Source organism: Felis catus, chromosome E2 (assembly GCF_018350175.1).
Source record: "Felis catus isolate Fca126 chromosome E2, F.catus_Fca126_mat1.0, whole genome shotgun sequence".
NCBI lineage: Eukaryota > Metazoa > Chordata > Mammalia > Carnivora > Felidae > Felis > Felis catus.
In genome coordinates, this window is record NC_058382.1 from 34,844,300 (window position 1) to 34,867,208 (window position 22,909).

Consider the following 22,909-nt stretch of genomic DNA (forward strand, 5'->3'; position numbering starts at 1 on the left):
CTCCCCTGCTCACGTTCTGTCTCTCTCTGTCTCAAAAATAAATAAAACATTAAAAAAATTTTTAATAATTTCTACTGGGAAAGCAATAATTTAAAAATCAATCAATCAATCAATCAATCACGTTAGAAATCCTCCCTATGGCCTCTGCCCTGGAGACTGTCCAGCTTCCATGGCCCCACCTGCAGGTCTTTTGGCCAGTCCCCAGCCCACCTCCCTGGCCCTGGGCCTCAAGGCATTACTCCAACACAACCCCCCCACCACCAGACTCCTTGCTGTTCTGAACACAGCAGGCTCTTGTCTGCCCTTTGTTCAAAGCCTTCATCCTACCTGAAATGCTTTCTGCACTTCTTCCTAACCAAATCCTACCATTTCTCCCAAGCAGGGCTCCCTCCAGGCCTCCCCTCTCCCCCCGCCCCAGTCTTCCCCAAGACCATGAGGACCTGACGGTAGCTATTTTGGGGGGACTGACTCCTAGCCTCTGGCCCACAGTTGGTTCTAAGGAAATACTGCACTTGGTGGCTCCTTTTCTCTGAGTGAACACAGGGCTCAGGAATGGGGCCTGGGGCCCCCCAACACCAACAGTCAGATCTGGACTAAATGAAACAATTACTACAAAGTAATAGTTGTGTTTATTACAAAGTAACACAATACACATCCTTACCCAGGGCCTGGGGCCCGCAATGGGGATGGATCAAGGGTCAGGGAGGACTCACATATGATATTTTGTGCTAAAAGTCAGCAGCTCTGACATTTCTGACCCTACCGTTTGATACATGAAAACCTCAAAAGTCCCTCATCTGAAATTTCAGTTTCATGCCCTGCAGCACCTGCTCAGTGCCCAGCAAGCTGCCGGTGCTGGTAATGCTTGTGGATGAACAGAGGCAGGAATGCAGACCTAGGTTTGGGGCTGCACACACACAGCGAAGGGGGAGACCCCGAGGGCACCCCCTATCCTCACCCCTTCCCTTGACCTCCTTTTCAGGGCCCTGAGGAGGACTGGGCATTCTGGGCCTGGAATCTTGGTAGATTTGTGAAAATCAATAGCGGCCAAGGCTTTTCCTGGAGCCGTGACCTTCAAGGAACAAAGAAAGCACCCGTTTGAGGATGGGATGTGGAACTTATCACAGGCGAGCCTGGCCCAGGCTGGGAGGCCCCGGGCAAACGTCCAAAGCCTGAACAGCCCATGGTCCTGGCTGAGGCCTGCTGCAGAGGAGGGAATGGGGTGGGGAGGTAGAAAGTCAGGACGGAGGACTGGAGACAGAGGTTTCCACAAAGGCATCTGAGGAGGCCTAGGCTCTTTATGGAGCTGCTTCTGCACGGATGGGGAGACAGAACACAGCAGCTTTAATCCCTTTGGGAGTCAAGGGCCCACCAGAGGGCCGGCCGCCCCCTCTGCCGGATGGTGAAGAGCTTTCCTGCTGCCCTGGCCAGACCGGGTGCCGGCACCAGTCCCAGCCATTGTGCCTGGCTTCCTGGCCCACAAAGAGTGGGTTGGAACCAGAGCCCCAGGCTTCAGCAGCCAGAGCTCGAGGCCTGTGAAGTTCAGAGCTGAGGGCTGTCCCAGCCTCTCTATCTGTTCCCCACCAGGCCAGACCCCACAATTCCAGGCCTCTCTCATCACCAAATGCATGGCTTTGGGATCTCAGGGGTCAGCCCAAAGGGCATACTCAAGTGCGCCCTGCCCATCTCATGGAGATGATATGAGGCTGTGACCAGCCGGCAGAAGAAAAGGGTCTTATGAGTGGCATGGCGTGTAGGGGTGGGGAGAGCCCTGACATTCAGATGGAAGAGTTAGGCCAGCTCCCTTCGGCCTCTGGCCTCCCACTGTTCTGCTTTCCTGAGTGGCCGCTACATGCCAAACCCTCCACACAGGCCGTTTCACTCTGCCCTCACCCTACACCCAGAGGATAGCAGCATCTGGCTCCATTTCACCGATAAGGAAAATGAGGCTTGAGAAGTCCCACCACCTGCCCAATGCTTTGTTGCTGCTGAGTGGCAGAGCGGGACTCTAGCCAGGTCTGACTGTGGTGCTCTTCACCACAACACCACACCACTGCCACCATGGCTTGCGAGCACAGACTCCACCCCTAGAGATCAGGGTCCTCCCCCCCCCCCCGACCCCTGTGCAGGGCCAAGCCCACAGCCAGCCACACAGTGGGAGAGTGACAAAGCTATTGGGATGACAGGCTTCCTACGAAAGTCATCTTTGAGGGCCCAGCCTGCCCTGGCAATGACTTCTAGGACCTGGGAGAATGCCACCACCCCTGCCCCACCCCACCAGTGCAGAACGTCTGTCCCCAGGAGGGGGTGGGGGGTGGGGTGGTACTAATTCCAAAATGGGGGGTTTATGTCGGCCTCTCCCTCTTGTTCCTCTCAGCTCTGTCATCCAGGTGTCACCTCTCACCCCAAGCAACCACCCTCTTCCTATCCTGTCAGTGGTTGGGGCAAAGGGAATGACTGCCCAGAGACTAAAGGAGGTAGTGCTGGTTTACACGGCTAGTCACAATGTCTGGAGTGCCCTCCCGAAAAAGGTATGCTCTACAAGAGGGAGGCTCACATCAGCTATGGGACACAGGAGGCTGTGGGGCTCCTGGGCAGGCAGGTGGGAGGTGCGGTCAGCTGCAGTGGGCAGTTGCTTATGCCAGTCTATGCTGTCTCTGTCACTTATGACTGAAGCAAGGCTGAGGCAGCAGGACAGCAGGCTGGAGGCCAGGAGAGGCAGGCAGAGGAAAAGAGGACACGGGTTGATTCTATCACCTTCCCAGAATCAGAGTGTCAGATCTCCAAGGACCCTCAGAGATCAGAGTCAAGACCTCTGTTTCAGATGGGGATTTGGGGCCCCAGGAGGGGCAGTCAACAAACGCCTGGGGTCACTTTTTATCAAAAGACTAGGACTTGAACCTGGACATACACCCAGGCTCCCGGGCTCCATTCAATGCCCTGGTTTTGACACAGGCTGGAGCCCTGAGGCTGAGGGCCAGGTGGGAGCCTTAGGAGACCGGCTGTTTTGTGTGAAGAGGTGGGGGTGGGGACAGAAGAAGAGAACGTCATCATAGTCCCCACATGAGCTCAGCTATAGCCAGCCAGGTTTCCTCCTGCCCCAAGGCACATGATGACCACTCCATTCAGGAAGGGCAACATGAAGCTATTAAGCACCAAACACATGCCAGTGCTTTCCAGGAGTCTCTGCAATGTGGGTGGGTTTTGCCTAAGGTCACTCAGCTAGAAAGGAAGCCAGGCTTCAAACCTGACACAGAGACAAGGGGCCTGGGTGTCCTCTTGCTGACAGGTGGACACCTGCAGGAAGGGCCACATGGCTCCTCAAGGGAGGTCCTCCCATGGGCACACAAAGAGGGGACAAGGGGAGTGTTAGTTCTGGGTCACATCTGAGGTTCCTCTTGGCCTTTCTACTAAGACTTCTGCACACAGTTTTGAGCCCCCTGTGGCCCGGGCAGCTCCTTGTCTTCTTGACTTTGTGCCCTCACCACCCCCACCTCCAGAGCAGGGTGTTTGGCCACCCAGCTAGCCACCCTCCACTGGCTCTCAGATGCCCAGACCTGGGCAGGCTTTCTCCCTCTCTCCCTTCAACCCCTGCCCTTGAGAAATGGAAGGAGCCAAGTCACAGCTGGCCCACTGGGACACTGGGGCAGGGGAACAGAAGAAAGGTGGGTTGGAAGGCCGAGAGGGGACATGGACATGCAGATGGCCATGTGACAGGGTGAGTGCAAGTAGGGTGAGAGCAGGCAACCCTCTGGGGCAGGGCATCTGCCTGGGGCCACTGCTGCCCCAGGCAAGCTCTGGTTCTCCCCTGGGGCTGAGCAAGCGCTCCTGCTTCCTAGGCCAGGTTCCTGGCTTCTGACCATCCACAAGCTGCCCGTCCCTCACAGCCCAGCTCCCTTTGCAGGAGCTGCAGTTAGACCCCTGGGGAGGCCAAGAGGTTGCAGGCCTATTCCCTGGGGCCCTGGTGAGCACCTTCACGGCTTGCCCACCAGGGCCTCCACAAGTGAGGCCCTTTCATTCTCACTGCGACTGAGCAAGGCAAGGGTTACCTCCCTATTTTGCAGATGCAGCAACTGAGTCCCAAAGAGGTGTAGTGACTTGCCCAAAGCTGTGTGACCAGAGCATTCAAAACTTGGGATTCAAACCCAGCCTTATGTCGCAGCCCCAAGCCTACCACCCAGGCCTGCACACCTCTCTCTCCCTCTCCATGCCCCATCATCCCCCAGTGGAAGAATGACCAGAATAAGCAGTGCTTTGGTCTGTGATGGTCAATGTCTTTACTTCTAAAGCATACATTGGACTCACTATATATTAACATCAAAAGGGGCTATCTAAAATGGAGTCATTCTTTTTAAAAATCCAAATTTTCACATTTTAATAGAAGATCCAAAATGACATGAAATTAAACTATACAATGTTATGAACAGTATAACAACTGCTTTTAGAAAGCAAAAGGAAAGGGGGGAAAATGAGCGGTTGGGCCTGTGGTCGGCCTGGGTTCCATGTCTTTTGAGGCATTGTGACGGAGAGCCAGCACCGAGGGGAAGGAACGGCCCCTCTCCGCAGGCACAGGAAGGGAGCCCAGTCTCATAGAAGAGGCAGATGTGGGCTCTTCAGCCTTCTCAAGGTGACAGTGAGACAAGGGGGCCTCTCTGCTCCTCTGGGCCCTTGGTGCAAGCACTGATTAAAGTCTTTCAAGACCCACACCCAAGGAGGAAGGCTGGTAGAGCACAGGGGCACAGCTGGGTTCAAAAGAATCATTTTGATAATAAAAGTCCTCTGGGCTTCCCAAGGAGGGGAGGAGATCGCTGGCCAGCGATCTCAGTCGACTCCAGCCACCTACTGGTTCCCTTAACCCTCTTCCCCAGCCTGCTCCCTATTGCCCCAGACCCCCTTGACCCCTGGTGGTCAGCCAGAGACCTAGAGGGACCCCAGGAGACCCCTGAGGGAATGCTCTGGCCTTGGAAGTCACTGGATGTTGTCCAGGGCATCTTGGCAGTGCAAGACCCCTGGGGTCCAGGCCAACAGCCAGACTGATGGGGAGGGCGCCCACAGGCTGGGAGAGCACTGTGGGATCAGAGTCCTTTCACCTCCCCCACCCTCGGTGCCCAGGCCTGGTCTTGGCCCAGAAGCAGAGCAAAGGCAAGCTGATTGGGGCTATGCCCTTGACACTTTGGTTCACACCTTCAAGGGGGAGGACACTTGTCTGCATCCACTGGTAAGATCATGCACTTGGCCCTGCTTCCTCCCAGGCACCAAGGTGGTCTAACAATCCCCTCCTTTCACATCAGCGGTCCTGTCTGGCCGAGAACACATTCCCCAGAGCTTGGAACTATGCTGCAAAGGTAGGAAGGGGCACTTCTCGAACAGCAGGATTAGCCCTCAGTACAAAAGCTGCCTTTCCTCCTTTCCCTGTGGATGGCACTGTCCCTGGCTGAATGTGTCACAGGAGAACTTCTCTGCCTCCTCCCTTTGGGCCGGGCCGGTTCTCTCCAGGCAGACCCAGCTCACAGACGTGCAGCCCTCCTGTTATGTCTCACGATCAGAAACCAGAAGGGCACATCACCCCTAGCTGGAGCAGACCGACAGGCCTGTGGCTCACCTCCTGGTCCCCAGGACCATATCACAAAGCTGGCCTTCTCCCTCAAACAGCAACTTGAAGGAGGATGCCCTACATCCAACCCACCTATGGGGTCTGGCCCTTCTCCCAGGCCCTACGATGGCCATCCTCCTTCCTAGAAACTATCTGGTTTCTAATTAGGCTGAAAAGTTTGGGAAGGCTGGGCTGGCACCAATCCCTCCGCAGGGTAGAGACAGGCCACTTGACTTCCAGCCTGGTTCCAGGCCGCCAGAGACAAGAGAGGCCGATGGCTCTCAAGAAAAGGAATCTTGTAATGGGAAAGAGGTTTGTGGGATCAGGACCAGCCCCAGCAATCTGGCTCCCCCACTTCCAGGTCCCCACTCCCCCACCCCCACCCCCTGGCTGCCCAGTGCCATCTGTCCTCAGGGTCACTCAAGGCCCAGGGCCTCAGACCACGGGCCAGGTAGAGGGCTCAATGCGAGGAGTCTGGGCGGGGACAGGATGGGGGCCAAGGCGCTCACTCAGGGCAGGCAGGCGGCTACCTGGTAGGCGCCCTCCGCAGCCGCAGCCGCCGCGCTGTGCTGCGCGCTGTGCTCCTGCAGTAGGGCCACGTCCAGGAAGCGCTCGCCGCACCACACACACTTGAACTGCTGCTCGCGGGCGTGCACACCCTGGTGCTTGTTGAGATGCTCCCGCTGCTTGAAGGCCTTATCACAATTGGGGCACTTGTAGGGCTTCTCTCCCGTGTGCACCCGCCGGTGCCGCTGCAGGTCTGACGCGTACTTGAAGCGCTTCTCGCAGTCCGGGCACTTGAGTGGCTTCTCGCGGGCTGGGTCACAGCGGTGCTGCACGAACTCCGAGGATGAGAAGAAGCGGCGCTCGCACAGAGTGCAGCGCAGAGGCTTCTCGGCTGCCGAGCAGTGGGCCAGCTGGTGCTTCTGCAGGGCCGACGCCCGCTTATAAGCCTTGTTGCACACGGGGCACTTGAAGGGCCGCTCGGCCGCGCCCGGCAGGCACTTGTGCCGCAGCAGCTCGGCCGACTGGTCGAAGCCCTTCTGGCACACGGGGCACTTGAAGAGGGTCTCGAGGGTGTGCACGTGCTGGTGGTAGAGCAGGTGGCTGGGCTGCCCGAAGCCCTTCTCGCACAGGCCGCACTTGAAGGGCTCCTCCGTCTTGTGTGTGCGCCGGTGCCGCATCAGCGCATACTGCTGCTTGAAGCCCATCGGGCACAGATCGCACTTGAAGGGACGCTCCGCGCTGTGCGTGCGCTCGTGCTGCCGCAGGTCCGACGGCCGCTTGAAGGCCTTCTGGCACTCGCCACAGCGGAAGGGCCGCTCCCCGCTCGGCGTGCACGGGTGCTGCAGCAGCTCCGAGGACTCCTTGAAGTGCAGCTCGCACACGTTGCAGCGGAACAGGTGATGCTCGCCCGAGTGTGCGTACATGTGGCGCACCAGGTGGGAGCGGTGCTTGAAGGTCTTCTCGCACACCGCGCACTTGTAGGGCCGCTCGGAGCTGTGCGTGCGCTTGTGGTGCACCAGGTGGGACGACTGGCTGAAGCTCTTGTCGCACAGCGTGCACTTGTACGGCTTCTCGCCCGTGTGGATTCGCTCGTGCCGCGACAGCTCCGACAGGTGCTTGAAGGGCTTCTGGCAGATGGAGCAGCTGTAGGGCTTGTCGGCCTGTTCGGCGGGAGCCACGGCGGGCGGCGCGGCTGCCGGCGGCAGCGCAGACGCAGCGGTGGCTGCGGGCTCAGCGGCCTCGGCGGGCTTGTAGGTCTTCTCGCAGATGGAACATTTCACGAGGCCACCGGTGCCGCTGTGCGCGCTGTGGTGCTGTGCCAGCGAGGTGAGCAGCGAGAAGCCCATCTTGCAGACGCCACAGACAAAAGGCTTCTGTTCGGCCTGCACGCACTGATGCTCCAGCAGGTCGGTAGCCTGATGGAAAATCTTGAGGCACTGCGTGCACTGAAACGAGCGGTCGTGGCCCGCCAGGCACTGGTGCTCATGCGGGCTGGACAGGTGTGCCAGGTCGTGACCGCACACACCGCACTTGGGGCCCGGCTCACCAGCTGCCTGCAGGGGCGCGTGCTGCGGGGGCTGGAGGCCCGGGTCGGGCTGCAGGAGGATGCCATAGACGGCACAGCCCAGGGGGTTCTCAGCTGAGCCTGGGGGCAGCGCGTGCTCCGCCAGGGCCGGCGGCGGTTCTGCATGGTGCTGAGGCTGTGGCGGCTGAGGCTGCTGTGGCTGCGTCTGTGGTGGCTGCTGCCAGCTTTCCGACATGCTTGGGAGGATGAAACAGGGTTTGGAGAGTAATGGCTTCAGTTTCCCACTTAAGGTGATCCAACCCAGACAGAAGCTGCCTAGGATCAGGTATGGACAAAAACCTCAGACAAGGCACGGAAGAGGGACTGGTCAGACCGCCCAAGTCATTAACCAAGATAGATTACAAGGCTCTGCCTGCAGGACAGGGGGCTCTTCGAGGCAGGATGCCAGCAATGCCAGAAAGGCTCTGCCCTTCCCCGATGATTGGTTCTGTAGAGAAGAGAAAAATCGTGAGCTCAAGGCAGAGATACACAGCTGGTCCCTGGGCCCTCTCCCTGTTCTGCCTGCACTTGCCACACCACTGCCACATCAGGGAAGGGATAGAGGTTCAGGGCTGGAAGATGTGCTGTCTTCACACAAGTCCACAGAAGTCTGCTGGCAGCTCAGCTCCTCCAGCAGAGAGCCTCCCAGCTCCCCAGCCTATGACCAGCCCTCTTCAGTCAGCTGTCTCACAGATAAGGGGCTGGGATGATCTTCCCATAATACAAGAGGTCATAAATTCTGCTCATGCTCCAAAGGAAGAGGGAAGGGAAGACTGACCCGTTAAGCCAAAATAATTTTAGCAGCATAACTTTTTCTTTTTCTTTTTCTTTTTCTTTTTTTTTTTTTTTTGCAAATAGATTCTTACTTGGAAGCCCAATATATTAGATAAAAGCAGAGATGCACTGGTGCAGGACTCCCTGAGGCCTTCCAGCTCCTGAGAGCCCTCAATCTCAACCCAGGACATTGGTGCTCAGGATAATAGCCTGCCGGAACAGAGAACCAGGCCTCCCAGATCTGAGGGCCCAACAGCAAACAGCCTCACAGTCACTATTTAAAACAGCTACGGGAACCGAGGAGCATCTCAAAAACCTTCTTTTGTGAAGGACTGAACCACATCCCTCTCAAGTATTCCCCAGGCCCTCTATCCTGACCATATGCCTGTTCTTTCTCCATACAACAGTCTGGTTGGCCTGGCAGAGACCTTAGCCACTGTAAGATGGGGGGTAGATGATAGGGCTGTAGACCCACCCAGCCTGGAGGTCTCCACAGCAGAACATGCCCCCACTCTAGTTATCTGCCTGAGCACCAAAAAACTCCTGAATCCTCTGAATCTGACAGTACCAAGGCCTAGAGGAAAAGGTAAGCAATTAGAAGTTTGCCTCTACAATGTGGGAAGTAGCATGCTAACCACAGAGCATTTCTCCTCTCTCCAGGACAACCTGGAAAAGACAACCTTTCCAGAGACAGCCCTGTTCCCTTGCTCCAAGTCCATAACATTTTGGGTTATCAATGGAAGGTAAAGACCACCCAGCCCAGGCAAATCTCTAACTCACCACTTTGTGGCAGCATAAGGTAACAACAGTGAGAGGGAAGAACTTTTAGAATTACAGGCAACCCACTTTCAGGTTTCCAGCTCCTCTGCCTCAAACATCAAAAAGTTTCTAAGTTTTCTCCTGAGGGAAAGAGTAGGAAAAAAAAAAAAAAAAAAAAAGAGGGTGGGGGATGGCTTCACAGGCCAGCCCTGCTGCTATCTGTTCTGCCAAAGAAACATAAGAATCGGGGGAAAAACTGTCATCCACAGCATCTTCCGGGAAGGAAAGAAGGAAAGGAGTCGCTGCTCCGGGTCGACGCAGCAGGTTGCATGAGCAAGCAGGTAGGAAGCCTCCCCAGGAAAGTGGGGAGTGGGGCTACTTTGAGCGCAGTCTAGGTCCGGATGCGCCAACCCAGATGATTTTTTTTTTTCCCCGTTATGAATGGCTGCCAGAACCAGGATCCCCGGTCCTGGGCCCCCAGCTGCACTGCCCACCCCTGCCCTTTCCAGGAAGGTACAGCGGGGAGGCCTGATAATTCCGCAAAGAAGAGAGACGAGTGTAAAGGAGGCAAAGGGAGGCCCCCACCTGCGTCCCAAGCCAGCCCTTCCTCCTCCCTGGGAAACCGAATGAAAGGCGATCACCTCCCCACCGCGGGCACTGCTACCCGCCCAGCTGGGCTGCCTCCTGTCAGCCCTCACCGAGAATGGCCAGGCCGCTACGGCCAGAGCGCCGGCCCCGAGGGCGATTGAGCCCGAGGAAGGCCCCAGGGCCGCAGGCTGGGCCCGGTTAGTAGCAACGCGCCCAGAGGCCCAGGAGGCCGCCGGGTCGGGCCGGAGGTGGGGGGGAAGTGGGGGGGGGGCGGGCGGACTGGCTGGGAAAGGGGTGCGGCGGGCACGGGAGTAGCCCCCAGACGCAGCCCCAGGCGCCCCGGCTGCTCACCTGCTCCAGGCCGCCCGCGGGGTCAGGCGCGGGGCGAGTGGCGTCCGGCTGCTCTCTCGGCTGCCCCTTTATTCCGGCTCCAGCGGCGGCGGCGCGGCCTACGCGCACTGCCAATCCCCGGCCTCGAGTAGCGGCGGCGGCTGCCGGCCCGGGGGCGGGGAACCAGCTAGCGGTGGCCGGGACCGAGGAAGCGACGTGCGCGGCCGGGATAGCGGGGCCAGGGCGGAGGAGCGCCGGGAGGGCGGACGGACGGACCGACGGCCTTGCAGAGACCGGCGGACAGGCGGGCGGCGCGGGGGCCAGGGAGGCGGGGCCGGGGGAGGAGCGGCAGCCGGGGCGGTGGCGGCTGCGGGAGGAGCGGGCGGCGCGGAGCGAGGCCGCCCCCTGCTGGGGACCCCGCGGCCAGGCTGGGTCGGACAGTCAGGCGTGCGAGGTGGCTCTCCAGTTACCCGGTCGGCACTCCTCAGCCGACCCAGGGAGGGCGCTCTCTTCCGACCAACCTGTTTGGCCTCAGGGGAAGGAGGCTCCAGCGGCCCGACCGGGGGCCCGACGCCAGCACCTGAGAAGAGAGGCCTCCTAGACCCTCTAATCTTCTGGAACTGACCCGCCACTGACTGCTCAGCTTGCTCTTAGGGGACGGGTCCCTGGAGCTCGGCCTTTGGACCCGCTTGAGGAGGGCGCTCCCGGACCTCTGATCCCATCTCCGTTGGATCTAGGGCACTGACCGCTGACCCAGGGGCCGTCCGTGGCTGGGAGGTCTGGTCGCGGATGGCTGCAGACAGAGCAACGGACAGAGAGGTCAGGGCCCAGAGCGATCTGTGAAATGGGCACACGAAGGCTGGGGGGTGGGGTTCCGGGAGGCTCCAGGTAGCGGTCCACGCGCTGCAATCGGGCAGGCAGCGTGGTGTCGGTGGTAGAGTCTCGCCCGAGTCCCGCCGGACCCCGCCCCTCCAGGCCCCGCCCCGAGGCGGTGCTAACCCAGCCCCCGCCCCTGGAGGGCACTTCCGGCGCAGCGGAATTCCGGGTGCGAGTGATCGCTGAGTCGGCCTCTGGTCTTGGAGGAGGCCCAATGAGTGCGGCGCCCCTGGTGGGCTACAGCAGCAGCAGCTCGGAGGATGAGGATGAGGCCAAGGCCGGGGCCCAGGCGCAGCCGGGGGCTGGAAGCTGCCCTCGGTAAGGAGCGAAGAAGTCTTTTGGGGGAGGGTGCTGGTTAGCGCGACACCCAGACGGGACCCGAGCGTCTGGGGAGAAGGGGCGATGGTGCGGGGCGGCTCTCCAGGATAGGACAAGAGAAGCAGCGGGAAAGGAGGATCCAGTGGACAGCCCTGGACAAAGCCCCAGAGTGCCCCCTCCTGGCTAGGCCAAGATTAGGAGGCAAGTAACATGCGCTCGGGTCCAGCCACCGCCTCTGGGGTGCACCACAACACCACCCCTGGGTCTGTTTCCTCATTCGGAGAGTGTTTTCATTCATCCAGTAAATACTCATTGAGCACCCGCTCGGGGCCAGGCTCGGGACTGGGACATTCGGCAGTGAACAAAACCGTCGAAGCCTTTATTTCGTGGAGGTTCAGTTCTCAAGTGCCATGCCTGGTGCTTTGAAGAGCGCCTTTCAAGCAGTATCTGGGTTGATGTCACGATAGCTTTATCAGGTACACTTCACCGATGAGGAAACTGAGGCCCACACAGTGCACACGACCTGTTCAAGACCCCAAAGCTAAGAAGTGCTACTGCAGTTCAGTCTTGTCCAGTTAGGGAATGTGACCTCTGAACCACACACTGCTGCCTGCCCACTTGTCTCCCATGGAAACCATGCTCCTAGCTAAAGTCCGCCTCCTGGGGTTGGTGAGTGACCCGTGAGACAGCCCTGGGGAAAGAGCTTTGTGGTTATCTGGAAGCTGCTTACAGCACCTGGTGGGAAGTAGGTGCACACAGTCATCCCGTATAAGGGGTTACAACTTTTATATGTACAGCGGTAGAGAATTCTAGGAGGATAAATGTGCTCGTTTTCCTTTTTTCTCTTGCAGTGCCCAGAGCCCCCTTCCCAGCCAGAGGTTGCCAGTACCTGACAGTGTGCTGCACATGTTCCTGGGCACCGAGGAGGGGCCTGAAGATGACAGTGCAAAACATGGGGGCCGGGTGCGCACGTTCCCCCACGAGCGGGGCAACTGGGCCACCCACGTCTATGTGCCGTGTGAGTAGCGTGTAAAAGACGAGTGGCTGAGACTGATAGGTGCCTCTTGATGGGAGGAAGCTGGCCCCAGCCAGAAGGAAGAAACCAGAAACCTCTGACATTGATGGTAGGAGAGAGATGGACTTAGCAGAGAGAGAACAAGTTTCAAGAATTGGGGAATTTTTCTGTAAACTTGGTTTCAGTTTCAAATTCATTGCCTGAAATATTTTTTATTAACCCTGGGTATGTTTTCTCACTCATGAGGAGGTGACCAAGGGAGGGTCTAGGACAGAGTGTGAAGGCCATCCCAGAGTGTGGCTGCACCTGGCAGTTTATTTCTAAGAGGGCCCTAGATGTGCTGGGGTCAAGTCCCTCTCTCCTCCCAGCCCTCATGAGTGAATGGCAGGCAAAAAATGCCCAGGCTTTGGAGTCAGACCTTCCTTTACTACCCACTGCTCTGGGTACCCTTTAGTAAGCTATTGGACTTCTTAGAACCTCAGTTTCCTCATCTCTAAAATGGGGAACACGTATCTCCTAGGACTTTTGTGAAGATTGAATCAGATCATTTATGTCAGGCTCTAAGCACCATACACAGAGTAAGTGATGGCTCTTAGTATTTTGCATTGGATCAGGTCAACTCTTAGAACCTCCATTTCCCCATCCACAGAATGAGAATGATTCCTATACTGCCTACTCAGCAGGCCATTTGGACAAATCGAGTAACGTACCGGGTGTGAGCAGACTGTTAACCATGCAGCTCTAGTCATACATTTGATTAAAAAAAAAAAGTGAACATACAATGGTGGTCATTGTAGTGATGTTTGTCTTTGTGAAAAACTAGGAGCATTCTAAGTGTTTATCAGGAGATTCTAAACATCTAATAGGAGACTTGATAAAAAGTGCTGTTTGTGATTATGGATTAACTATGGGGCTGTAATCATGAGCTTGCCCTCTGCGCTGAGAGGAAGGCCATCCAGCATATCATGTTATATGAAGAAAGCCAGTGGAAGAACAGTTTGAATGGTACACTGTCATCTTTTCAACAAATAAAATACATACATTAGTACATACACTGAGAAAAGGCTGGGGAGGGGCGCCTGGGTGGCTCAGTCGGTTAGGCATCAACTTTGGCTCAGGTCATGATCTCACAGTTCATGAGTTCGAGCCCTGCGTTGGGCTCTGTGTTGACAGTGCAGAGCCTTCTTGGGATTCTCTCTCTCCCTCTCTCCCTGCTCATTCATTCTCTCTCTCTCTCTCTCTCTCTCTCTCTCTCTCTCTCAAAAATAAGCATTTAAAATAAAATTAAAGGCTGGGCAGATAGGCATCCAGGTTTGGCAGTCTGGATACCTAGGGTAGTGATCTTGAAAGTGGGGTATATTCCCCTTGGGGGAGAGGTCAAGATGATCCATTTGGAAGAAAAATATTAGAACCTCTTTACATATTCCTTTTTTTCTCATCTCTTAAAATTTCTGTCCTTGGGGCACCTGGCTGGCTCTGTCAGAAGAGCACGCAGCTCAATCTTGGGGTTGTGAGTTCAAGCCCCACATTGAGATTATTAAAAAAGAAAGAAAAATGCTTTAAATAAATAAAATAAAATTTCTGTTCTTGAGAGTGTACATTTTACAACACACAATTTTGTAACATACATATTTGTAATTTAGTTATTTTTAATATTTGTGTATTTTTGAGAGAGAAAGAGAGCATGAGTGGGGGAGGGACAAAGAAAGAGGGAGACACAGAATCCGAAGCAGGCTCCAGGTTCTGAGCTGTCAGCACAGAGCCCAATGCGGGGCTCGAACTCACAAACTGTGAGATCGTGACCTGAGCCAAAATTAAGTCTACCACTTAACCGACTGAGCCACCCAGGCACCCCTGCATATTTCCTTTTTCACTTAAATTCTTTACAGTGGGCATATGTGTATTACTTCCTTAACCATTAAATTATATTAAAGTTTTATTAAAATACATACAGCTAGGCTGCTCTCAAAGTCATTTCCTCCTAAAATGCAGAGTAACAAAGGCCTTCCTCTGCCTTCTGGGATTCTTCATTCAGTCACACCACCCTGGCTAAGAGAATGGCCCACCCTATCCGCTCTTCCCTCCAGATGAAGCCAAGGAGGAGTTCCTGGACCTGCTCGACATGTTGCTGCCCCGCGCACAGACTTACGTCCCCCGGCTGGTTCGGATGGAGGCGTTCCACCTCAGCCTGTCCCAGAGCGTGGTTCTGCGGCATCACTGGATCCTCCCCTTCGTGCAGGCTCTGAAAGACCGCATGGCCTCCTTCCAGGGGTGAGTGCCCAGTGTTTCATCTGCCTCTCACCTCCTCTCCACGCTCCTCTTCCTGTCCTCAGCTCCTGTGGGGGGGGCAGGTGTGGGGGGTACTACCCCAGCCGGCAGGCCAGACGTAAAGGTTAGAACACTGCACATCTCCTGGAGCCGCCTGCCATATGCCTCATCGTGAGCAACCTTGGGCATGTGACCTAAGTTCTGGAAAACTCGAGTCCTTACCTGTGGGCAGGTCACAGGAGCGGTAGTGGCTGCCTCCAAGGGGACCTGTGAGCAGCATGGCACTTGGCGAAGGATCAGAACTGAACCCTGCCTCCGGTTTTGTCTGCCAGCCTAAGACGTTTCCTTCCTCACCTTTTCATACCTCTCTCCTCTTGTTACCAGAGAGACTTTCCTCCTACCCTTGGGCAGCTCAAAGCCCTGCTCCTTCACGGGGGCTCCGCCCGCGATTTGGCGTCTCCCCCAGAGTTCCTCAGTCCCAGGGATCATCCCATGCTGTGGCGGCGCATACCCTTGTGCTTATTTCATTCATACCCAGTCATTGCCATGTCCATTTCCCTCTATGGAGCCAAGCGCCCGCAGGCCCAGGAATGCGACTTCTCTCTGAATCCCCTGCATCTCTCCTCCAGGTGCTCTGCTGACTGTAGGCATCAAGTGGATGTTTGCTGAGCCAATGAACAGGAGGAGAGAGGGATCCTCTAAGTGTTGGTTCCGGAAGGAGCCTAAGAAGCCATCCAAGTGGTGGTTTTATTTGCAGAGCCTTTCTTAAATGAGGTGTTAACCAAAAGCCTCGTTGTGTAGATGGGCGAGAGAAGCACAGAAATCTTCTAGCGCAAGCCTCACTCCCACAGTGCAGGAGGCCTTAGGCCCAGGGATTCCATAGATGCACTCTGCCCAGGTAGGGAACTGCCCATTTGGTTCAGCCCTTTCTGAGGGCCAGAAGAGGAAGGGAGGAGGTCAGCCTGAGAATCAGAACTAAAACTCCTCTCTCTGCCTCATTCGACTCCCTCCCCTGACCTTTTTTATTGTCGCCACCAAATTTATTGAGCAATATGTATATTAGTCACTACTCTCTTGGTCACAGGTACCAGAAATCCAACCCAAAGTGGCTTAAACTGGAGGGGGAGGGGGAATTTATAGGCTGTTATAACTAAAAAGCTGAAAATAGTGCTGGCTTCATGTATGCGTGGATTGGGGTGACCAGAAGATGTCAGATGGCACCTGACTGTCACCATCTCTTAGCTCAGGCCCTCTCCACGTTGGGCTTCATTCTCACAAAGGCAAAGAAGGCTACCGGCAACTTGGGGCTGCTGGTCTACCAGCCTGGGGAGACAGCCCTTTTTTCTAATGGCTTCAGCAAAAGTCACGGGAATGACTTTGATTGGTCCGACTTGGCTAACATGCTCTCTGTTTGTGAGTACAGTTAACAAAACCCTTTCCCCTTCTCCGTGAGAATGCTTCCGTTCCCCTGCTTCCAGCTCTGTTCTCTGGATAAAGGTGGAATGTCAGCTGTGTTTGGGGCCATGTTACTCGTGGTAAAAATGACCTGTTGGCACCCTGCATCTGGGCTGTGAAGACTGTGAGTGAACGAAACTTCTGGCAAGAAGCCGTGGCCCTGGGCTTCCCTGCATGCGGTGGTTCTTTGACTGGACAACTCCCTTTCTGGGACCTCTGGAAACTTGGCCCAAGGGCCATTACAAGAGATAATGGTCCCTGAGGGGGCACAGATGTACGTTATCCTCTTGCTCACTTTGGGACCAGAGAATAGCGCCTAGATCACTGAGTTGGCTCCCCCTGATGCTCACCTGCTGGTGCATGGCGTTTCCTACTTCGTGTGAGTTCAAGCCTCATGTTGAGTGTAGAGATTACTTTAAAGAAATAAAAAAGGAGCACCTGGGTGGCTCAGTCTGTTAAGCGTCAGACTTCGGCTCAGGTCATGATCTCATGGGTAGTGAGTTCAAGCTGCACATTAGGCTCTCTGCTGTCATCACAGAGCCCACTCCAGATCCTGTGTCTTTCTCTCTCTCTCCCTCTCTCTCAAAAATAAAAATAAATAAGCATTAAAAAATTTTTAATAATAATAAATAAAATATATTTGATAATTTCAAAAAGATATATTGGGGTGCCTCACTGGCTCAGTTGACTCTTGATCTCAGGGTTGTGAGTTCGAGCCCCACATTGGATGTAGAGATTACTTAAAAATAAAATCTTAAGGGCGCCCGCGTGGCACAGTCAGTTGAGCATCCAACTCTGGATTTCAGCTCAGGTCATGATCCCAGAGTGGTGGGACCAAGCCCCGAGTTGGGGTCCATGCTGAGAGTGGAACCTGCTTGGGATTCTGTCCCTCTCTCTCTCTCTCTCTCTTTGTCTGCCCCTCTCCCCTACTTGCATGCATGCTCTCTCTCTCAAATTAAAAAAAAAAATTAAAATCTTTTAAAAATAAAATTTTTGCTAGCATCTGAGTGAAGCTATGTGTTAACTTTAACTGGGTGATTATGTAAGGTCTTATCTTGCTCTAATATTTTAGTGTTCAGTTATATCATCTGTATAATAGGGTAACAAAATGAAGTGTGAAATGAATTAACTATTTTCAAAATCCTCTTTTTTAAATATAAATTTTTTCTGATTTTTTAAAATTATTCTTTCTGAAATGTGGTCTTTCCTCTTCTAAATTCCAGATTCTTCTTTATTGCCAACCGGGTAAAGATTTATACCAACCAAGAGAAAACAAGGTGGGTCTGGCCTTGTCTGCCCCAATTTTTTCTTTGTTTATGCTTTAACCAACTCTATGACTATAAAAGCATCTGTTCCCAAATCTGAACCTTTCATTAAGAAAAATAACTAGAGGAACGTGGGGGGAGGGACAGAGGTAGAGAAAAACATCTTGGTAAAGTGAACAAAAGCCTGCCACTGGAAGAAAACCTGGGCCCCTGCCCAGCTCTGTCTCCAGTTGAACGTTTAGCTCATACCTTCACCTCCGTGACCTCTCATTTCCACACTGTCACACGCCTGTCCTTGATACATCCATCAGTGGGCAGTCATGAAGCTTGAATGAGCCAACCGTGTTCCGTAAGTGGTGGAGTGGGTTGAAGCTGGGAGGTAATGGATTAGAGATAGTGACAGTAGGCAAGTCAACTAATAAGTTTTACTGAGGCCAGGAGGGGGGTGGCTGAAGATATAGGCTCACAGGAGGGTTTTTAAAGATGAGAGCATGTTGAGAGCTGAGGGGAGGGTAGCTGGCACCCAAGAGCCAAGGGTCCAGACTCAGGAGTGATGTGATGGCGGAGAGCAGGGCCACAGAAGCTTGGGGGATGTAGACATGGGGAGATGAAGGCGGTCCTGAAGGGTTGTGAGGCCCTGGGGGAGGGTTACAGACAGAGGAAAGAGCCAGCCAGGAGATGGGGCAAGAACCTGTGGCCCCAACCTAACTGCTTTCTCTCACGTCCTCTGCCCCAGCGAGGATGGTTTATGTTCTCAGAGGCTGCATCTCATGCCCGTGTTGTCTCCACTTCTGCCTTCCCCAGGACGTTTGTTGGGCTCGAGGTCACCTCAGGGCACGCCCAGTTCCTGGACCTGGTTTCAGAGGTAGACAGAGTCATGGAGGAATTTGACCTTACCACTTTCTACCAGGTAACAGCCTTTTCTTCTCCACCAGCCCACCTAGAACTGGAATAAAACCATCCTTAAAGAAGCCCTTGTTGGAGGCAAACTGAAGCAAGCCCTCCAGAACTGGCCCATGTGAAGTGTCCCAAATGCCAGTCTTCAGGGGACACACCTCTGGGGGGGTTGAGGGGTCTGAGGTGTAATCAGGTGCAGCCCATGGAAAGTCCAACATTTCTTACAAATCTTTGTTATATCTCAGATATGCACAAGACTTACCCATTGTACTCCATATGGATCCGTGTTTATCTATTTTTTAAGAAGTAGTAATTCTCCCAAATTTTTTTTAGTAAAACTGACACACTAGGAAGAGTTGTAGCTTCAGAGGCCTTCCTGCCCCTCGCCCTGTGCCCTCCAGGGGTACTTGAACTCCAAATGGAGTATCAGGTTTTTAAAGGGTTTGATACAGTCTTTTAAAACCATGCTGACGTATAGGAGCATGAGTGTCAGTGGAGATTATTAGTTATAACTTTAGACATTTTAGTTTTTGTCATTTCATCTTAGAAAGTATGTCACCTATTGAAATCTTTAGACAGAAAAAAGAGCTGGAGCCTGCGTTCTCTTCCGTGTCCCAGATCTAATGACTCTGTGTAAAGGAAAGCCTCTCAGAACAGGATTGTCTTAGTCAGCTGAGGTCACCATAACAAAACACTGTAGATGGAGTGGTTTAAACAACAGAAATTTATTTTCTCATAATTCTGGAGCCTAGAAGTCCACGATCAAGGTGCCATCACGGTCCATTTCTGGTGTGGACTCTCTTCCCAACTTGTAGACAGCTGTCTGCTCCCTTTGTCCTCATACAGAGGAAAGAGAGGAAGCTAGCTTTCTGCTCTCACACAGGCATGAACCCCATCATGAGCACCTCATTTTGATACCCTCCTCTAAACCTAATTATCTCCCAAAGGCCCCACCTCCAAATGCCATTACATTGGGGGTTAAGGCTTCAACATATGAATTGGGGGTGGGGGGAGGGGGAGGGACACAATTCAGCCCATAGCAAGCGCCAGCCCCGGGCTGTTTTCCCTATCAGCAGAGGGTGCTTGGGATCAACACTGAGGGTCTGGTCTCTCATGAAGCAGGCCAGGGATCCAGCAGGGATCCTGTGACAACACTGTGACAGACCTACGGTCATGTCCGGACCTGCCAAGGCATCCAGGTGACCGCCTACTCCCTGCTATTCCTCCGCAGGACCCCTCCTTCCACATCAGTCTGGCCTGGTGTGTGGGTGACGCGCGTCTCCAGCTGGAAGGGCAGTGCCTGCGGGAGCTGCAGGTGAATTCCCGCTACGGGAGCACAGAGGGTGCTGAGAGGGCGACGGGATGCGTGCCGGGAGTGGCAGGGGAGCTGACGGGCCCTGAGGGTTAGGCATGCAAACCGGAATCCCTAGAAATAGCTGACCGGGGAGGGGGCCTCCTCACCTTTCCTTGCTGCTTGAAGGGCAGTCCCGTGGCTGCAGCACCTGGGAGCCGGTTAGCAATCCAGACTCTCTGGCCCCAACCCAGACCTAAGAAATCAGAATTGCCTTTGAACAAGATGTCTAGGCATTTGCGTGCACGTTAAAATTTGAGAAGCACGACCCTAGAACACTGGTCTGAGAGAATGCCAGAAGCCTCTCCCGAAATCCTTGCCCCTCACCCAGAGACCAAGGGCTTGGGTGCCCACAGGGGCCTGGCTCGTGTTGGAAATGAGTGAAACGTGCCAGGCGTAGGGAACGTCCACCAGGGGAGCTTTCGTATTTTGATAAGTAGGTGATGTATCTCACTTTGCCATCGGTGCCTTCAGAGTTGCTGATACACCACCCCCGGCAGAGGAGAGAGCGGGGAAGGGCTGTCTTGTGGGAATGCGGACATAGTGTTGCTAGCACTTGTTTTTCAAGGGAGGCCAGAAGTCCAGATTTTTATGTGGAACTAATGTGTATTTTTTTTAAAAAAAACATGTCGCAAGCCAAACAAAGCATGTGCAGGAGGGATACAGCCCCTGGGCCATCGTCAAGCAGCCACCTCTGCCCTTGGCCTAATCATGCTGTGGGGGCAAACAGCCCTGGTTTCAGGCTCCAGCAGATCCGACCCCAATTCCAGTTCTACTGGGTTCGTAATCCGGGGCTCTGGGCACCCTTTTCCTCCTGTGCCAAGTTGGGGCGATAGGACTGACCTCACGAGATTACCGAAGCACAGAGCCTAGAGCCTGCACGGCCCTCAGTCTCCCTCCACCGGGTCCAACCTCTGAAGGATTTGAGTAGGCTGGTCTGGCTTCCAGTGCCCTCTGGGTCCCCGGTCCCCTTTAACGTGACTGTCTTTTCTCGGCTCCCGGTGGAAGACAATTGTGGACGAGTTTGAAGACTCCGAGATGGTGCTGCGTGTGCACGCCGAGCAGGTCCGCTGCAAGTCTGGGCACAAGTTCTTCTCGATGCCTTTGAAGTGAGCACCAGAGGCCCTCGTCCCAGGCCCCTCTGCAGGCTGGGTGGAGATGGAAGAGCCTGCTCCAGTCCATGGGGACGCTCCCAGCCTCCCACTGGGGGGCCTGGCCGCGGTCTCTGGGTGCCGGGGTCCCTGGGGGCTGGTTCTCTCCTGGCCCCTCTGGGTCGCAGGTCCAGCGCTGGTACGTGTGGTCATTGTCAGGAACCACCAGTAGAGGGCAGCCTGGGCCTCCTAGTTCTAGGTCTGTGGACCTGCCCCGCACAAAAGAAAGCAGGGTGACCCGATGAGCCCGCCCAGACTCAGCCGGAATCCCCACTGCAGCCCCTCCAACAAATGGCCCCTCTCCCACACCCTTCCCCTTCAGCTGTTTGGATTTTGATGCCCTTGGCCGCCACCAGGGCTTTTAAAACCATCATGTCCTGGCTCTTCCCCACTCAAGCTAGACACAGGTGCTTGAATGGGTCTGTCACCCTCCCTCCTCGAAGCGTGTCACTTTTATTTATTTATTTATTTTTAGTCTCACCCCTCCTGTGCCAGCAGAGGGCATTTCAGGGCCAAGGTACAGAGTGCTAATTTGTGGTTCTACATCGGTTTTCTCCATTCCTGCCTCCCACTCGCCCCCAGCCAGGTGCCTGGGGAGACGTGAGCAGATGTTTCATTTTGGCCTGGCTGGTGGCTCTAAGCCAGGCCTCCAACGCTCTGTGACCTCTGGCTTCTCATCAGCTTTCCCAAAGAGGCAGAGAGGCGCCTTCCCCCAAAGTTCTCTTTCCGCTGCCTTCAGCTGCCTGCTGTGGGCTGCAGGCGTTCCGAGGGGGCCGTGGAGGTGGGGTCAGGGGGCACCCAGGGACTTTATTTTTCATCAAGCCTTCACCAGAGCAAAAGGCCAGTCCTCCCTGGTTGTCACCTGGATCTTTGGTGATGGATAAAGAGATATTTTTATGTGGTAGTCTTAAATTATGTTCGACAAATGAAAATTGCAATTTTAATTTTGGCTTTTGTCTGGGACTGCCTCTGTTCAACTAGGTGAAAAGAGGACTTTCCTCTGCCCCCACCTTCCCCAGCCTGCTTCACGGTGTGGAGGGACTCTTGGAAATCCGTTATGACTGCTAAGGCGGCTGTGAGAGGCATTGACAGAGCCTCAGTCAAACGACAGTGGGGTCACCCGGCCTGCTGGGCCTACCAGTAGCACAAACCACATCCGGCCCAGGGCTTGGCCTGTGGTGGGGGCGGCCACCCCTCGTCAGTGACATTCAGACTTGACACTGCTGTTAATGCAGCCCTTTCTAGGGTCATGTCATCTGTTCTCCCAGTGACAACCCGGAAAAGTAAGATGGGGAGGAATGACTCTTCCACTTGGACAGAGAAACAGGTTAAATGTCTTACCGCTGGTCCACCCTGACCTCGCTCCTGCCCTGGGGCTCCTGGTCAGGACTGCTCTCCCTGTGCACACAACCCACTGCCCCCCCCTCCCCCCGCCACCACCACCCCAGGCCTGAGGCAAGGGGACCTGTCACTCTGGCTCCCGCTCTGCCTCCTGCACCTCCGGACTTTCCAAGGCAAGTTCCCCCTCAGTGCCCAGACACGCAGGAAATCCCATCCTGTGATTCCCCAACCCCACTGCACTGATCTGCTGATTCAACTCCGACTGCTCAGTCAGTGCTGGATTTTGAGGTCACACTGGAGAGGCAGAAGCAGCCAGGCATCTTCCTGGCATGCAAGGAACACAGCGAATTTGCTGTGCAGCCAGCACTTACCGCTACCGGCTCTGTGTCTGGATGCTTAGGGTGAGGGGGCAAGCAGGGTGTGCAGAGCAGGATCCCCACTCCCGACTTCGCACTTGTCAGACTGGGAAGTGCAAGCAGAGTCACCCGGTTTCCTGCACGTTCCGATTTCAACGTGGAAGCCAGCCTGTTTCAAGGCAGGCTCTGTGGGCACAGACCACCTGATTTTCCCCCATCTTGGGCACTGGCTCTCCCCAGGAGAGCCCCACCACCATTAACAAACCCAAGAGGACTGGCTGGGCTGGTCCCAGGGGAGGATGTGGCCCGGATGGAATTACAGTAGGGCAACTTTGAGAAATGGGCCAAGATCAATAAAGGGCTCTTCAGTGGGGAATGGCAGGTGGTGGCAGAGGAAGGAAGTAGGAGACTCACTGAGGGGGGAGGGTCGGCAGGCTGGGCAGGAGGCTGGGCAGAAGGCTGGGCGTCAGGGGCTTGGCGGGAGCCCAGACACTGAGTGTG

The 22,909-nt window shown here is 55.0% G+C and overlaps 2 protein-coding genes and 1 long non-coding RNA gene across 6 annotated transcripts; 1 reads left to right on the plus strand and 2 right to left on the minus strand.

Moving 5' to 3' along the window:
• Window positions 1–4,253: 4,253 nt before the first annotated feature.
• On the minus strand, window positions 4,254–10,769 carry ZNF319 (zinc finger protein 319). Of its 2 annotated transcripts, none has more exons than XM_045045422.1 (2): window positions 10,637–10,769; window positions 4,254–8,112 (listed from the first exon to the last, which is right to left on the minus strand). In XM_045045422.1, exon 2 carries the CDS (start codon window positions 7,858–7,860, stop codon window positions 6,103–6,105), a length of 1,758 nt encoding a protein of 585 aa, XP_044901357.1. In that variant the 5' UTR covers window positions 7,861–8,112; window positions 10,637–10,769; the 3' UTR covers window positions 4,254–6,102. The 2 variants fall into 2 exon arrangements, with proteins under 2 accessions (XP_044901357.1, XP_023101476.1); XM_023245708.2 differs by lacking the exon at window positions 10,637–10,769 and adding an exon at window positions 10,137–10,481.
• A 29-nt stretch (window positions 10,770–10,798) lies between these two features.
• USB1 (U6 snRNA biogenesis phosphodiesterase 1) lies at window positions 10,799–21,660 on the plus strand. 3 transcript variants are annotated; one of them, XM_019819812.3, is made up of 7 exons: window positions 10,799–10,934; window positions 12,161–12,327; window positions 14,412–14,595; window positions 17,271–17,324; window positions 18,117–18,222; window positions 19,441–19,524; window positions 20,569–21,660. In XM_019819812.3, exons 2-7 carry the CDS (start codon window positions 12,216–12,218, stop codon window positions 20,671–20,673), a joined length of 645 nt encoding a protein of 214 aa, XP_019675371.2. In that variant the 5' UTR covers window positions 10,799–10,934; window positions 12,161–12,215; the 3' UTR covers window positions 20,674–21,660. The 3 variants fall into 3 exon arrangements, with proteins under 3 accessions (XP_019675371.2, XP_003998131.2, XP_044901358.1); XM_003998082.6 differs by lacking the exon at window positions 10,799–10,934 and adding an exon at window positions 11,055–11,309; XM_045045423.1 differs by lacking the exon at window positions 10,799–10,934 and adding an exon at window positions 11,055–11,309 and having other exon boundaries at window positions 19,441–19,523; window positions 20,561–21,660.
• On the minus strand, window positions 18,916–20,567 carry LOC123382161. Its single transcript, XR_006590113.1, has 2 exons — window positions 20,404–20,567; window positions 18,916–19,756 (listed from the first exon to the last, which is right to left on the minus strand). It is a non-coding gene; the product is annotated as an uncharacterized LOC123382161 (long non-coding RNA).
• Window positions 21,661–22,909: the final 1,249 nt, after the last annotated feature.